Source organism: Limanda limanda, chromosome 17 (assembly GCF_963576545.1).
Source record: "Limanda limanda chromosome 17, fLimLim1.1, whole genome shotgun sequence".
Classification (NCBI taxonomy): Eukaryota; Metazoa; Chordata; class Actinopteri; order Pleuronectiformes; family Pleuronectidae; genus Limanda; species Limanda limanda.
Window position 1 is genome coordinate 18,955,919 of NC_083652.1, and position 15,009 is coordinate 18,970,927.

Below are 15,009 nucleotides of genomic sequence, written 5' to 3' on the forward strand. Positions count from 1 at the left end.
GCAAACACACATTTTTCTCTTCAACGTCTTTTTACAGCAAAGACATGTTTGTTTTTCTGACAGGTGGCAGGAGGCATGTGATGGCATCTCGAAAACAAAAAAGCCTCCTCACTATTAGGACAGATGTTGGACGCCTTTGAACAATACTGTTGATCAAGCCTGGCATGAGGTTTTGGTCATTGACGGACTCCAGATGAGAGTGAGCACGAGAGAAAAGAGAGGAAGGGAAACACAGGGAAGAAAAGTGCGCTGCGATTTTTCAAAGCAATCAAAAGGGACTTTGACTTTCTGGAGAAAAAGCAGGTTTCATCGCCACAGCTCTTTTCAAAACGAGATTTTGTTTGTTCCTGATGAAGCAGGATTCTCTAGTTTTGAAGACTGCAAGGAGCTGCAGTCGTTTTCCCCTCCCAGTCATCTTAAAGTGATAACATTTCATCTATATATAGTCTTTAGATTGTGGTTTTGACTTTCCCCTGCGTTTGGTACTGTCGCATGGTGTGGTTTTTGACAGCTGCCAGCAGAAAGGAACAAGCCCTCAACAGTTTCAACGTTCAAATAAAATTGTCACATTGTTGGGAAGCTTGATGTATGCTAATGAATTTGGGGTGTGTGTGTGTGTGTGTGTGTGTGTGTGTACAGATTTGCGTGGGCTGGTTTGTGAAGTTGGGGGATGAGTAGCTGCTGGAAAGACATTTTTGATAAACCCCCTTGTTCCAAAGTGACAAAAACCTTGTCAGGAACAAGGGTGTACATCAAAAATTACGCCACTCATGAAGTTCGCACCTCCACATTCACAGAGTTGGCACTCCGAGAGTTCACCGAGGGGCGATTTGATTTCAAAAATGCTTTGTTGCGAGTGGGAAAATAAAAAAAAGAGACTGCTTCAGAAAAAAAAGCAGAGAAAAAAGGAATGAGACAGGAGATTAGAAGTAGCTTCAGATCTTAGGGAAGTTGTTAGAGATGGATTCGTAGCTGCTGATGTAATGTGCCTCAACGAAAACAGCACACAGGAAAATGACTGAATCCACAGAACTTAAGTTCAACTCCTCCGCATCAATACTGAAAACAGCTGCCGAAATAAATTTTTTTATCCAACCGAGTTCCCGTGTTACTGGAGGATACATCTTTAAAACGTGTACAGTTCACCGTGCTCGCTGTATCATTACGTATTTATAAACGGAGCTGTACATTCTGCACAACTCCTCGAGGAGAACTGAGCCTCACAGTGAGCTGCAGAGCTGCCATTTTAGAATAAGGGAGCCTGCGAGGACCCACCAACATTGGGCTTGTCTGAAATGGGGATGGATTCAATTTGCCACAGGCTCTGATTGGCACTCATGGAAACATGACACCCAGGTGATCGCACTAATCTTGCGAGACGTTGGGGTGAGAGAGCGCCTGAGTTGTTGCGTTCATGATGTTGAACATTGCGCAATGGGGGAGAAAAACACAGAGTCAAACTCCTCTACTGGCATGGGCAAGCATTTTGAATGCATTCATTAAGCAGGTTTACCCACATTGAAAAGAACCTGCATATATTTGCTAACTGTGGTGTAAAGGAGGAATGAAACTGGAGAAAAAAACCACCAACAACCACTAACATCAAGCTTCCTTTTACCTAAACATATTATACATGTAAGATAATGAACATGAGGTGAATCCTTTTATTCTGAAGTTAGATTGTTACACTGTTTTTCTACATTTTTCATGTGACATATTCTTGAGTATAATGTTGTAAAACTACAGCGCATTAGCACCAGTGGTTCTGCAGCTTGATTGACGTCAACCACATCTTTGTCCCACAAATGCATCTTCTCTGGATGCCAGAATTTGCTGAGGAGCTTTGCCTATTTATATTTCATAAGGACGATGAGATGAAGAAAAGGTGGATGGATTTTGTGAAAAAATGTCCCCCCAACAGCGAGTTGTGTTTCTCGGAGGTTTGATGTTTTCCATGACATTTTTACGATGAATATTCATATGTGTTATGCTCATATAGAAGAGGCGAGGCTCAAGTGTTTCCCGGAACCTGTCCGTCCAACCAGAGACAGCGTTTATCTGGGCGAGTCGATTTAAACGTCTCCACTGCCACTGCCTCTTCTTACTGTGAGGAAGTCACACTTTATGTCAAACCGTTACCTGCTGCACCTCATTAAAAAGCTCTTACTTTAACTGTGCGCGTCACATCTCCAGTCTCACATGTCCTGTCTGTTCAGGCAGCGGTTTCAGCTTTGACTTCACTGAGATTCCTTCATTCTTATCCCGCTATGACTCGCTTCCTGCTTATTTTGTCACAACAACACACTCTGCTATAAATTACCGAGATGTGTTTGTGGCAGAGTATCAAGAACTGTCAAGTTTCTAAAATTGGTACCAAATGCTTAGTCAGATTCCTGTTTACGGATTCGTTGCCCCATCACATCGCCTGGTTTAAATCATACTGTTGCTGATTTTATACCAGAAAGAAGCATCTTTGGTATCTGTACGAAAAGATGCTTCTGGCAGAATAGAAAAAGATCAGCCATGCAAGTCTAACATATACACATCACAAATACTGTAGGTTCTTGAAAGCTGAAGCGTGTTTCAATAAAACACATTTTGCAGAGTATATTTCACAGCTTCACGATCTCGAATACGAAACATCTTTCACAAATAAAATAGAGACTTCAAGTGGTCTGCAAATGTTTTAAAAAGAAGAACTTTGGGTCGGTGGTGTCCGCAGCTGACCGTGTGTGCATCTGCCGGGGAGTGTAATTGAGGATTAAGTCACAGGAAACATTGCACAGCGCCTCTGGGACTGGGTCAGCGACCAACAGCTCCTAAAAACCACTGACCCTTTCCTGCAGATTTATGACGGCCAGACACTAAGGTGTGTGGCGAGTGTGTGAAGTGTGTACAAGGGTCAGTAGGCGGATCAGAGTGGACACGGGAATGAATGCCTATGGTGTACATACCAGGGTACAAAGAAGAGCCTCCTGTGTGAGCGTAGTCATTAGTGCTTTCTTCTCCGTGTGTGTCAAGGTCAAAACAGAGCCTGATTACAGGGCATTCTGGAGAGCCATGGGGAGTGTGTGTGCATACAGAGGGTTCCCTCTGAACACAGGCGGTGGTGGCATTCCTGGCCTTAGGCGCTGGCTCTTGAAGCCAAATCTCAAGGAATTTGGGAAATGTGCGAGGGGTTATATCTCTGGCTCTGAACAGGAGAATGAGATATGGCGGAGTGATGAGGGGAGGGAAGGAACGTAGATGAAGGATCTATTTTGTTTGTATTTTGTGGCCCCCTGGAGGGTCTAGTAAGGACAGCAACTAAGGGGTGAGGGGCGAGGGACATGAGGTGTCGGGTGAGCAAACATGTTGAAGAGTTCAGTTAAGGTATTCGAGAATTCCGAAAAAGGAAACCGGAATTAATAAGAAAAATTCCTATAGATGTTTTGTGCGAGCGAGAAGCAAAAAGAAGTGTGACGAAAAGGCTGAGGGCAGCGGATGGAAAAAAGTTCATGTTGGGCAAGCGGGAGTGATGCAACGCTAATGGTGAGCAGCAAATGAGTTTGAGGGAGAGGCAGCCAGCCGCTCTTGTACATGCCTGACAACCATGAAAAAGAGAGTGAGAGATGGAGGGGGGAACAGAGTGAGCGTATTACCTTCTCTTCAGTCTCCAGCTCTTTGCTAAGCAGCTTCTTCTCTGAGCAGTGCAGCTGCCTCTGAAGACTTTCCACCTTTTCCTGCAGAGCCTGGAGAAAGGGAGAGACAGAAAGTGCTGTCAGCTGACTGACGGGGAAAAAAGCAACTTCAGATCTGTGTAGTGTAGTTGATCCAGAGTGTTATACACACACACACACACACATCTACGGTTTCATTTGCACAGGGAAGACACACAGGCTGACTCGGAATGAGAGAGTGATCCAAACCATTCATGTAATAAAAAAAACAAGATAAGTCATTCAAGACACAAATAGATGGTCAGGGAGCGGAGATGCAGCCTGTGATTAGTTATCATGCGTTCAAGGGCTAATAATGAAATCATGATAGAAATTACTGGGAAGCGTCCCTCATTAGGACCAAACTTATATCTAGACAAGGACACACAAAAAGAGTTTCTGACTCGTGGAATTAATAAAAACTTTCTTGGCTTTTGTGAAGAAGCAATTGTGTAAGGATCATCATTTCTGTGAAGGCAATTTAAAAGACATATTGTATCATTTAGTGCATAAGGACCCTTCTCTATGTGGCCCACTATCTCGGTTGATCAAACTTACAGCTAAGGCGGCAAAAGAAAATGTAGCTTTACGAGAATCAGGCAAGAAAGAAGAAAAACAAAAGAAAGTGCACTGTAGGTTTGAGTGAGTGAGTGTGTATGTGTGTGTGTGTGTGTGTGTGTATGGCAGTTTTTCCCCTTCTGCCCGTAAGTGATAGCAGTGGAAAGAAAGGAGCAGTTCCTGTCTGTGACACAGAACCAGATGTTTTGAGTGCACATGTGGACACTTCGTTTTTGGTTAGTCTGCATGAAAGGCAGAGTGATATATGCACACGCACACGCACGCACGCACACACACACACACGCACACACACACACACGCCCCTTATCATAAAAAATAGACATTCAGTCAAGCTTCCAAACACGCAACAACCATCAAGCGTGAGGGCCACTGTATAGCATCAATATCCTCAGTGTTTCTCCCCAATGGAGTTGATTGAGGAGTCCAGGTGTTGCCTTGTTGATTCTCAGAGCTGAAGGAAACCCAGTCCAGGTGACAGCCATGACCGCCTGATCTACAACCCACTGCACTGACATAAATCACACACTGAGTGTTAGGCTTCAGGGCCAGGATGAACTTCAGGGTTGCAAGAGCCTCGGACTAAAAAAGGAAGGAAGCGGCAACAGAAAAAGAAAACTGTTGAAGCTGTTGTGGACAGTTGGAGAGTCAGGAGATATCGAGTTAAATACAGTAGATCGTACATTATATTCCTCCTTTTTTGACATGTAATGATTTTCTTTTAATAATTTCTAACGTCCGCATTGCACCACGGGATGAATCTACCACCCGAACTGCACTGACACAGGTAAATTCACTTTTTCCTGGCAGTGATGGATTTCTCGATCACCACATATAAATGGACTGTTGTGATTCGGGAGCACAGCGAGGTCAGTTTCAGATCTGCAACATGAAAGGCAGCTGGTCTCCAGCATGCTGATCCTATTAATCAGGCTATTTCTCAGGCAGTCACGATCCCATTACAGCCCACATCTCCATCGAGTGCGCCCTGTTGCCTTCGATTTCATCATTTCATTTTGTTTATTGGTGAATCAAAGGCTCAACAACCCTGGAAAAGCATTTGTTGTGGAGCTCGCACCATTTACGCACGTTTACAGATTGTAGTGGTCAAGGCGTGGGAGGTTTTTTCATTATTTTTCATTTGTTTGGATCAAATGTCTTAGAGGCTTCAACCAAAACGCTGCTCGTTGGCTTTGAATGGGCAGGACGATATGAACGGCATTGTGATTCTGTTGCGTCACATTCCTGGAGCTGTGTACGGCAGAAGTTATGGAGAGATCAAATTTTCATGGCGCAACGGAAATGCGTATAATGCGAAAGAGCTCGGCAGCTGGCTAACCTGGTTGTTGATTTTATTTCCTGTTTACTTCTCCCCACCATTGCATTGATAACTAACATGGCACGTTAGCATGAAGGTTGACTTGGATGACAGTAGACATGTTTACATGGACACCAATATTCTGATATTAATCCGATAAAGACAATTGTTTGAATAAGACTTTGCCATGTTAATAGTATTTTCTGATGACTCGTATTTTGACCTCAGTTGCAATATATAGACATGTTTACAGCAGAATCACATAATAACGTCTTATTTGAGTTTTCACCGTAGTTTGCAGCATCAACATACGGCTGTTACCAACTGCTTGAAGACACGACTCTACTTGCCTCTGGGTCCCAGTGTAAACAAGTAGAAAGATGAGATATTGACATGAATAACGATCAACCTATACATGTAAACAGTAAAATGAATGCAATAGCAACATAATCGAAATAAAGTCTTTCAGACTAAGGTCAACAGTAGGAATATTGCCGTCCATGTTAATGTAGTCAGCGCCACGGAATGTGATCTACAGACTGGTAAGTTTTCTGGGATAAATCTTGGATGTTGGGTTTATTGAATAGAAATCATCGACCAATAAGCACAACAACATTACACTGATGATACAGATTATTTCTTGTTGAGCGTGTATGGAATATATAGTAGGCCTTTCCATCGGTTACTTACGTTTACCTTAATGTCATCTATTCTTTTAGGCAGCAGCAGAGCTAATGAAGAAGATGAGAGACCCCAGCAAACCAATCCTGACTTTCTAAACCCGCCGCTTCTGATTCACTGCATTGTGACACAGCCTTTCTGGACCAGGTCTTCTGGGAAGCGAGGCTGACTTGGTGTGCCTCACCACTGACGTGTTTCTCTCTTTCATGTGGGTTCTGTATCTGATGTGCTCAAAACAACTCTGAGGAAAGGAGTTCAACACTTGTCACTTCATTAATAGAAATATATTGGATGATCTGCTGACGAATAGAGGCTGTCGGTGAGTCAGAAAGGACCACGGAAATATTTAGTCATTATCGCTGTCTGGCATGGTGGTCACATTACATGATATTTAGGGCTGGGCTTATAGGCACACAGCAATAGATATGAGTCTGACAGACAAATGTGAATTAAAAAATAAAAGACACTGCAGACAGGTGCTAACATCTGTCCAGGGCAAACCTGGGGGCAAACATCCCAAACGATAATTTTTAGGAGAGGTAATTTTTAAAATAGCTTATAGGTGAATATAAGTATGGACACTTACCATTTTCTAAGTCCAACTTCCTGTCTGTCTCACATTAACACTTACATACACACAAAATCCAGGATGTTTCTTTAGCATTGAGTGTGTAAAGGTGTGTGAAGGACTGTGTATAGGGGATCAAGCTTAAGTGTTTCCAGATGCTAAGGGTGATATGGTCTTTATCAGCCGTGAAGACTGGGATCATTGAGAACGGGCGAGGAGGAGGGGGACATCAGATTTCCTTAGGGACAGATGGGGAGAGGGGGGGGAGAATGAAAGAGAAAGGTGCATGAGGGAGAAAAACCTAAACAAAATGGAAAGACAAAGGCCTGTGAAGACGAGACAGAAATATGACAATATCAGAAAAAATGGAAGAGAAAGTTCAGAAATAACCGAATGAGCAACAGCAAGATACTGATGAGGAGGAGGAGGAGGAGGAGGAGGAGGAGGAGGAGGAGGAGGAGGAGGAGGAGGAGGAGGAGGAGGAGGAGAGTGACATGAAGGAGAAAGAAAACACATGGCCAGGGTGAAGAGATGGGGGCAGCAGTGCACCTCTGCTACACAGTCCCACAGTCGAGAGCTTGAAGGCCCCTCTCACCTCTCCATCAGCAATGTGCCTTTCATTCCAAAGTTTTGCTCAAAGGATTAGCGAGGCACACGCGCACACAAGCACCAACAAACACAACGCTCAGAGCGATCCATGCAGGTATAGGCATGCATTAATATTAACAGCAAAAGTTCTAAAAATGTGAGTGCTACACTCAGTCAAATGAGTGTGCGATTCTAGTGTTGTATGCACACAAACACACACACACACACACACACACAGGCAGAGAGACACACCAATCCCTGAGTCATCTTTCCTGGGTGGTCCTCGTGCTCAGATAAGGGAAGCATGTTTCCCTAGGGTGAAGTTAAAGCAACAGAGGGCAGGAAAAAAGCAAAGAAGGAAGGAGGGAGGGAAGAGTGGGAGGAGGAAAAAAGGCCAGGGGCCTCTTTAAACTTGGTGTTTTGTTAGGAGCCGAGCTGCTCTTCATGTGCGGCGGGGCCTTCTATTTGCAGCGTGCTGTCAGAAGTTTCTCCCAAAGTCTGGATTAAAGAGATCCTCTAATGACACTGAGGCTGGACGACTTCAGACAGCAGCAAAAACCTCACACTGCACCGCCTCCAGCCAAGGACACACATACCAACACACACACATACACACTGACAAGCAAAGGGCTAAGAACAGATACATACACATGGTGCACAAAGCACATAGACATATAAGCAAAGACACAGTACGCGGAATGCGCCCCCACACACACCAGCTTTGGTAGAACAAGGCAGAGTGTGTATGTATGTCTACTGATCTAATAGTAAATAATAAAGGAGGTGCTAACCTCAAGGAGAGATGGATGGCCAGAGAGATGAGCACAGACTCTCTTTTATCTGCACTTTTATCAAAGGATTGTGGGAAAGGTAAAAAAGTGAGTGTAAGAGAAGCTGGAGGAGGAGGAGGAGGAGGAGGAGGAGGAGGAGGAGGAGGAGGAGGAGGAGGAGGAGGAGAGAGGTCTCCCTCCTGAGGTGTTAGAGAAGAGAAACTTTTGCTTTTGCTTTGCTGTCTGTCTGTCAGTGTGTAGGAATAAAAAGACGTGCTTTAGCAAGTCGACCAGGACAGCCCCTGTGAAAGATATCACTGATATTGGTATGAACTGACTTGCTTTCAGCACTTTGATGCTTTTCAGCCCTTTTCCCAGAGTTGATTCCAAACTGAAAGTGGAAGATACTGTGATGTAGTTTATGTGAATGGCAAACAGAACAGTAATCTTGTCTCTTGCAGTGTGTGCACACATGGCGGCACAGCTTTGGAGGCACCTTCGCTAGTACTCATGAAAATAGTAAGTAGACAATTGCTGCTGTAATGAAGACATGTTGCAACTGAGCTATGCCCACAGGGGGAACACACTGTTCTCTATCTTTCCGACTCTGTCTCTTTCAGCTGCTGAGACCTAAAGTAGAAAGAGAATAGGAAACAACTCTGTAATGTGCACCATATGCCGAGTGCGTGTGTTTGCATGAGGGCTTACATACATATATTCTGTTTATCAAATACAATATCATTTAATTGATGCTAAGTTTAGCTAAGTTGCAACTCTTGACAAAGTGTTGTAAAAAATACAAGCGATCGTGGCTTTCATCCAACATTGACTGTTCAGAAAACATTCAAATAAGTTGCTACAGATATATCATGAGCAGGCAACAGTATACGTCTATAAACAACTTTAGCTGAGATTATTTGACAAAATAAGCCGAAGTTAGTTTTCCATACTGTTGATTTCACTTAAAATGGTGGATATTAATCCTAGACTGTATATTGAGATGGAAGACAGGACTTCTCCCCGTAAGTGTAGCCGAAGTGTCGCAATCGCCCCCTGATGGCTGGCTGCAGTATAGGTCATTAACCACCTCCACCAAACTAAAAAGTCAAAGTACAGGTCAAATTATTTTTTAAGAAGAATATTTTTGTTATTTGAAGTAGTTCTTATCACGCTGATGTTCAAGGTTGGTTTCAATTAGTTATTTTATGCTATAAAAACTGGTGGGAAACATCAGGATTGACGGCTGAGACTGACTCGCACATATATCCGTGGGACCATGATACCGTGGCTCCTTCCCCCTGTCGCTACATCAAAGCCTCTGGTTGAAAATGTGCAAGACGGCAGTTCTCGTACCCAAAATATTTTGGCTTAATTTCTGGATGGTGGGAGGAAGAGGAGACATGTCGTCCAGCTTTACATACAGCCTAGGATCTTAACACAATAACCCTCACTGTCTGATTGTGAATGGGCTACTTGAAGAGCTGAACATGATGAGAACTACTACCCAACACAACATAGATTATGTGGATTAGTTGTCCAACTGTATTTAAACTATATATTTTTAACTTTCTATGGGATTCTTCAAACAGGGCAGCAGGACATATAAGGCAATTATGAGGCCTGTGGTTTAATGAGTAATTACCGTTTGTTGTCCCTGAAAGGAGTCTGTCCTCTATGAGCTGTTCTACTTCCCACGTACCCTCGTAGCATCCTGGAATGTTATCTCTCTCCTGCTTCCACCTCCTCTGATATGTGGATCAAACACTGCCGGGAATCAGCCCACAGCCGGAAAAGTCATCAATCAGCCAACACAATGCACACACAATACACTCATGCCCGCGCACTCAAATATTTACGTGGACATGAAGGCATATGGGTGCTTATACAGACACATGAAGACAATAAGAGATGAAGAGAGAGGGGGATCTATACCGTCACACATACTTACACAGATACTAAGGCTACATCCGTACTATTACGTTTTCATTTAAAGAAATGCATTAACTCTTCTACTACATACTCCAGAGTTTTTGGGGCCACTTAAATGGAGAAGTTTGAAATTGGAGTATGGAGAGGTATTAAAACTAAATGCTAGCTAGACAGATTTTGTTTTAGTTAAAAAAACACAATTTTCACGATGGATGAGGTACGGATGCAGCCTTAATTACATAATTGTTAATATAAAGGACAAAACAGAGCTGAAATTGAAGTTGGAGCACAGTCTTAATGACAACTACAGTCTCCTCAAACCCTCTAAGATTTATGAGCACCAGGGCAACTCAAGTGTAGCCAGACTTCTACAAAATGCAGTTGGGGCATAGCTGAGCAACCACGCTGGGTTGTAACATTACACTAGACTTCAAACTTTAGAAGTCACACTAGTGAGAGCACACAATGGCAAAAAAAATCTATTAACTGCCTGCTCAGTTTGGGTTCAAGACACTTAATTGGATGGAGACGGCATGTTAAGGAAAGTCTGAAAGCTGCACTAAGCAAATGAAGTAACTAACTAAACAACTTCTTAACATCTTAGGGTTTTTGTGCAAATTGTCCACTTACACATTGAGCAAATATACAAATACAAAGCATCAAAGGCACGGTAATGTTATCTCCCTTCTTAACACTTTGTATAAGTCCATTAATAAGTCAGCTAACAGCTATTTGAAGTACTGTAGGTAAATCTGTTTGAATTGTTAATGCTCAGTGTCGTCAATGTTTCGAGGGGGAAGTGAAGTAAAAGAGCTTTTCCTTCACTCAACAATCATGGCATAAGTGCTCTTTAGCAAGGCACCAAGACAACTGACCGAAAGTGTTTAGCAGTAATATGCTTCCATATTCCAAGGAGCCATGAGAAACATTTCTTGATATACCTTAAAAAAGTAGTCCTCATGGACAGAATAAAAAGAAAGTGATCGAAACACAGATGGCATAACATCAATAAACAAATGCTAGTTCAAGGTTGACATGAAGAACGTGGACATGTGTTGAAGGACATGAACAGATCCACGAACAAAGAGGACAAACACACACACACAACGATTGAAGCAACTCTCTGCCTCTGCAGCAGAGGGTATCCAGCACACCTGTTCTTGATCCACTGCTGCCATTCCTTCCCACAGGCAAAGTCATCCTTTCAACCCCCTCAGAAACTAATGCATATATAACTACAGAACTACAGACAAACTGCAGCTGCTACAACTCTAGCCTGTTGAATGCGTGCATGTTTGTGTGGCTGTGTGTGTGCACTCTGGAAACTTGTCCCTTGTTACTGGTTCGCATGTATAAAAGCAAAGCATCGAGATCACATGGACGACATCTAAAAGTGACAAAAAATATACACCCCACAGTGCAGCATGTATTCACTCTGATCCTAAAACAGAGCGAGACAATGGTCACTGTTGCATTATGTAATGCGTCTGCTGTCACTTCACCCAGAGGACACTGCAGCAGGACCTTCCCTTTAACTAGCACCAGAAGTTACTGCGGGATGGGCCACAGATCCAAGGTGTGTAACGCCTGTCTGTCCGTCTATGCTTGTGTGTGTGTGAGTGCATGTGTGTGAAATCACAGGGTATGTGTGGGTGTTTGTAGAGACAAGGGCACTAACTCAAAGCCATGTTTGTGGGCGAGTTTGAGGGACAGAAAGATACAGATAAATACTTAGTGAGGAGAAAATATGAGAGAAGGTAGGCCCATGTATAAGAATGAGACATGAACAATATGTTGAAGGTGTGTGTGCGTGCGTGCGTGTGAGTGCGCGCACGGCAACATTCTGCAGGCAGAGACAGGAAGCACTGCTGTGGGGAGCAGGAACAGCGGTGCTGATCAAAGCCCAGGCGGGTGACACTATGGGCGGAGTGCCATTGTTTATTCACCAGCCACCTCTCCCTTTTGGCAGGGTGAGGTGAGCATGTGTGCTTGTGACTTGTGTGTGTGGAGACAGACAGAGTTTGAGACAGAAAGAGTTGGAAGAATCCGACTTCTAGAGAGAGGGTGTGTGTGTGTGAGAGAGAGAGAGAGAGAGAACGAGAGAGAACGAGAGAGAGAAAGAGAGAGAGAGAGAGAGAGAGAGAGAGAGACGTGTGTGTGTGTGTGTGTGTCTTTGTACCTTTCTCTTGGCAGGCTAATGTGGGCTTGAGGTCTGTCAGATTTGGCAGCTGCACATTTCAGGGAAGTGCACACGCACACTCATTCATACAGCCTCGCACACTCGACATGCACACACTGACAAATATGCATCCATGCCTGTGCATATTGCTACACTAACGCACACACCATGCACTCAAGTAATTCCAATAACTTCACTATTAATCTCGAACCATTGTGTCTCATCAAAGAAAAAGAAAAAAAACCCATCCACAAATGGAGACACTTCACCTGGTCCCACATGTACAGAAACAGATGACATGAGGAAGTGAACACTAACCCAACTGCTGGCTGCGTCCCAACCCACTACACTGGCTTCCTCTATATTGGTTCCCATTTCCCTTATCTGATATGAATAGACTACACAGATGAAAGCAAATACGATGCTTTCATCTTGCTTTCACCTTCCACGGTCCTTTGACACCGGCCCGCTTCCAATGCATTAAAAGCTGCCCACTCGTGCATTGATAACTGTTAAGAGATAATTGGTAACCCTAAATATAGCTGGATCAGAAATAGTGTCCCTCTAACGACTCTGACCACAGCTCCATAAGAGAGGTCATTCATAAGAAACAAAGGCAGGAAGTAAGGTTAAACACTGGAGGGGGAGTTTTACAAAACCTCAACTTTCTTTTACCAAAGAGTTCAAAGGGGCTTAAAGACAGAGATACCAACTTGGGTTCAGAAAGTATGTTTGTATTACATGCATTATTTGTTTCAGTTTAATATTAATACAATCCTAAATAGATCTTTAAGTTGCACACGAGAAGGTCAAATCGACATATGATATTTAGTCTATTTGATACTCGAGCAAAGCAGAGCAGAACAACATGCTCCCACACACTCCACACAAATATCCTACTCCATCTAAACATCACTTACACAGAAAAAAACCCCAGATAATGAGCATACTTAACTGTACTACCGTTGTTCTAAAAAAAGGGGTTTACGAGATACAAAGGTCTCTGCAGCGAACAACCACATTTAAGAAGTCACAAGTACAGTAGAGCCACAGAAGGAGCTAAATTCAGGCTGGAAATGGCAGAACACGGCTGGTGAGGAGGAAAAAAAACAAGCGCATCTGATTTGGTGCAGCGTGCATTCAGAACAACTGTTTTGGGATTATCCCGATTCAAATGCGCAGCTAACTTTGATGTTATTTTCTTCCCCTCCCATTGTCTGAAGCCCCTCGCTCTCTTCATAATCCGAGCCCTTTGAAGTGAGCAGCATGGAAACAATGTCAGCAGGCGACACACTCCCTCTGATGGCCCACTGACAGCTCTCCGCCATCTCTGTCTTTCTTTCCTTTCTCTCTCTCTGCCCCTTTCTTCTCTCGTCCCTCTGTTTGCTGTGTCAATCCTTTACACTTACTCCATCCATTCTTTGCCTCTTCTCCCCGTCTTTTCTTTTATTGTTGACGATCTCAATCTTCTCCGTACGCCAACTCCATCTTGTTTCTTTATTTATTTTTTGTCTCTTTATTTGCTGATTGACCGAACTTACCTTCCTCTCCCCCAATGATTCTCTTCTACCGCTCATGTCTGGCCTTTAATAAGCAATTCAACCACTAATTGGACTCTCATTAGCGGGTGACTAATACAGCAGGGATCACATTAATGAGGACACAGATAATGGGAACTGAAAGCTTCTGTCTGCTCCCAACACATATGCCGAGGCCTGTGCACTACAAGAGGGTAGACAGTGTGTCTGTGTGTGTGTGTGTGTTGTGTCACGGTACAGTTAGATTACAAGCCACACAGCTACACTCTGAGCATGTGAAGCCAAGAGCAGCGTCTCCCTTAATGTGACAATCAAGAACCCTCTGGAGTAAACAAGGGATGAATTGTTGTGTAATGTGCCTTTAAGTGTACAGTGTGTAACCGCATCATAGAATAATGTTTTTGTCTTCCATTTAGATAGCGAACACTGAGAAGGAATAAGTAACTACTGCTTCCATTGAAACAGGAATAAAGAATTCATTATAATAATTGCTCATGACTGAATATCAGTTGATTTTTGTTTTGCAATATTGTGTAACTAAAGTATAAAAAAGCAAACGGCTAATCATCTGCAATGTGTGTGTGTGTGTGTTTGTGTGTTTAAAGTCCCAATGAAAATAAACGTGTGAAGCTTTGTTGATCCTAATCTGAACACGGTGCAAGAATTAATGTGACAGTTTATAAATAAAGTGGCTGTCAGACATGAACTCTGGAGAATGTAAAGAAACTGATGTCCTGACATTTTCCTGAGTTTGACTTTCACTTTTGAAGAACGCAGCAGGAGCCTGAGCAGAGCATGCAGGAGGCGGGACATGACGTATAAATTGGTAGTAACAGGGGATATGATATTTCAGACAGTTCCTCTAGTTGTGAGGCAGAGCTCAGAATAGCTATTACAGAGCAAAACTGCCTGCTTTAGGAGAGAAGTCAGGTTTATGTGTGTGTGTGTGTGTGTGTGTGTGTGTGTGTGTGTGTTAGTGTGTGTGTGTGTGTGTGTGTGTGTGTGTGTGTGTGTGTCTGTGTGTGTGTAAGAGGGGGTAGGCTGCTAGGGCCTGGAGGGAAAGGAGATATACAGGGAGGCTCACAAAACCTCACTACTTACTATATGAGGCAGCTGCAACCACAAACAGACAAGGTTGAGTTCGGAAACATGTCTTGATCCCAG

At 43.4% G+C, this 15,009-nt stretch overlaps 1 protein-coding gene across 1 annotated transcript in view; it reads right to left on the bottom strand.

Moving 5' to 3' along the window:
• cep112 (centrosomal protein 112) overlaps positions 1 to 15,009 on the bottom strand; it is a 104,655-nt gene that overhangs the window by 5,497 nt on the left and 84,149 nt on the right. The window contains exon 24 of the mRNA XM_061090879.1: positions 3,642 to 3,731. Coding sequence (XP_060946862.1) covers positions 3,642 to 3,731 — 90 coding nt within the window. The remainder of the gene's footprint in view (positions 1 to 3,641; positions 3,732 to 15,009) is intronic.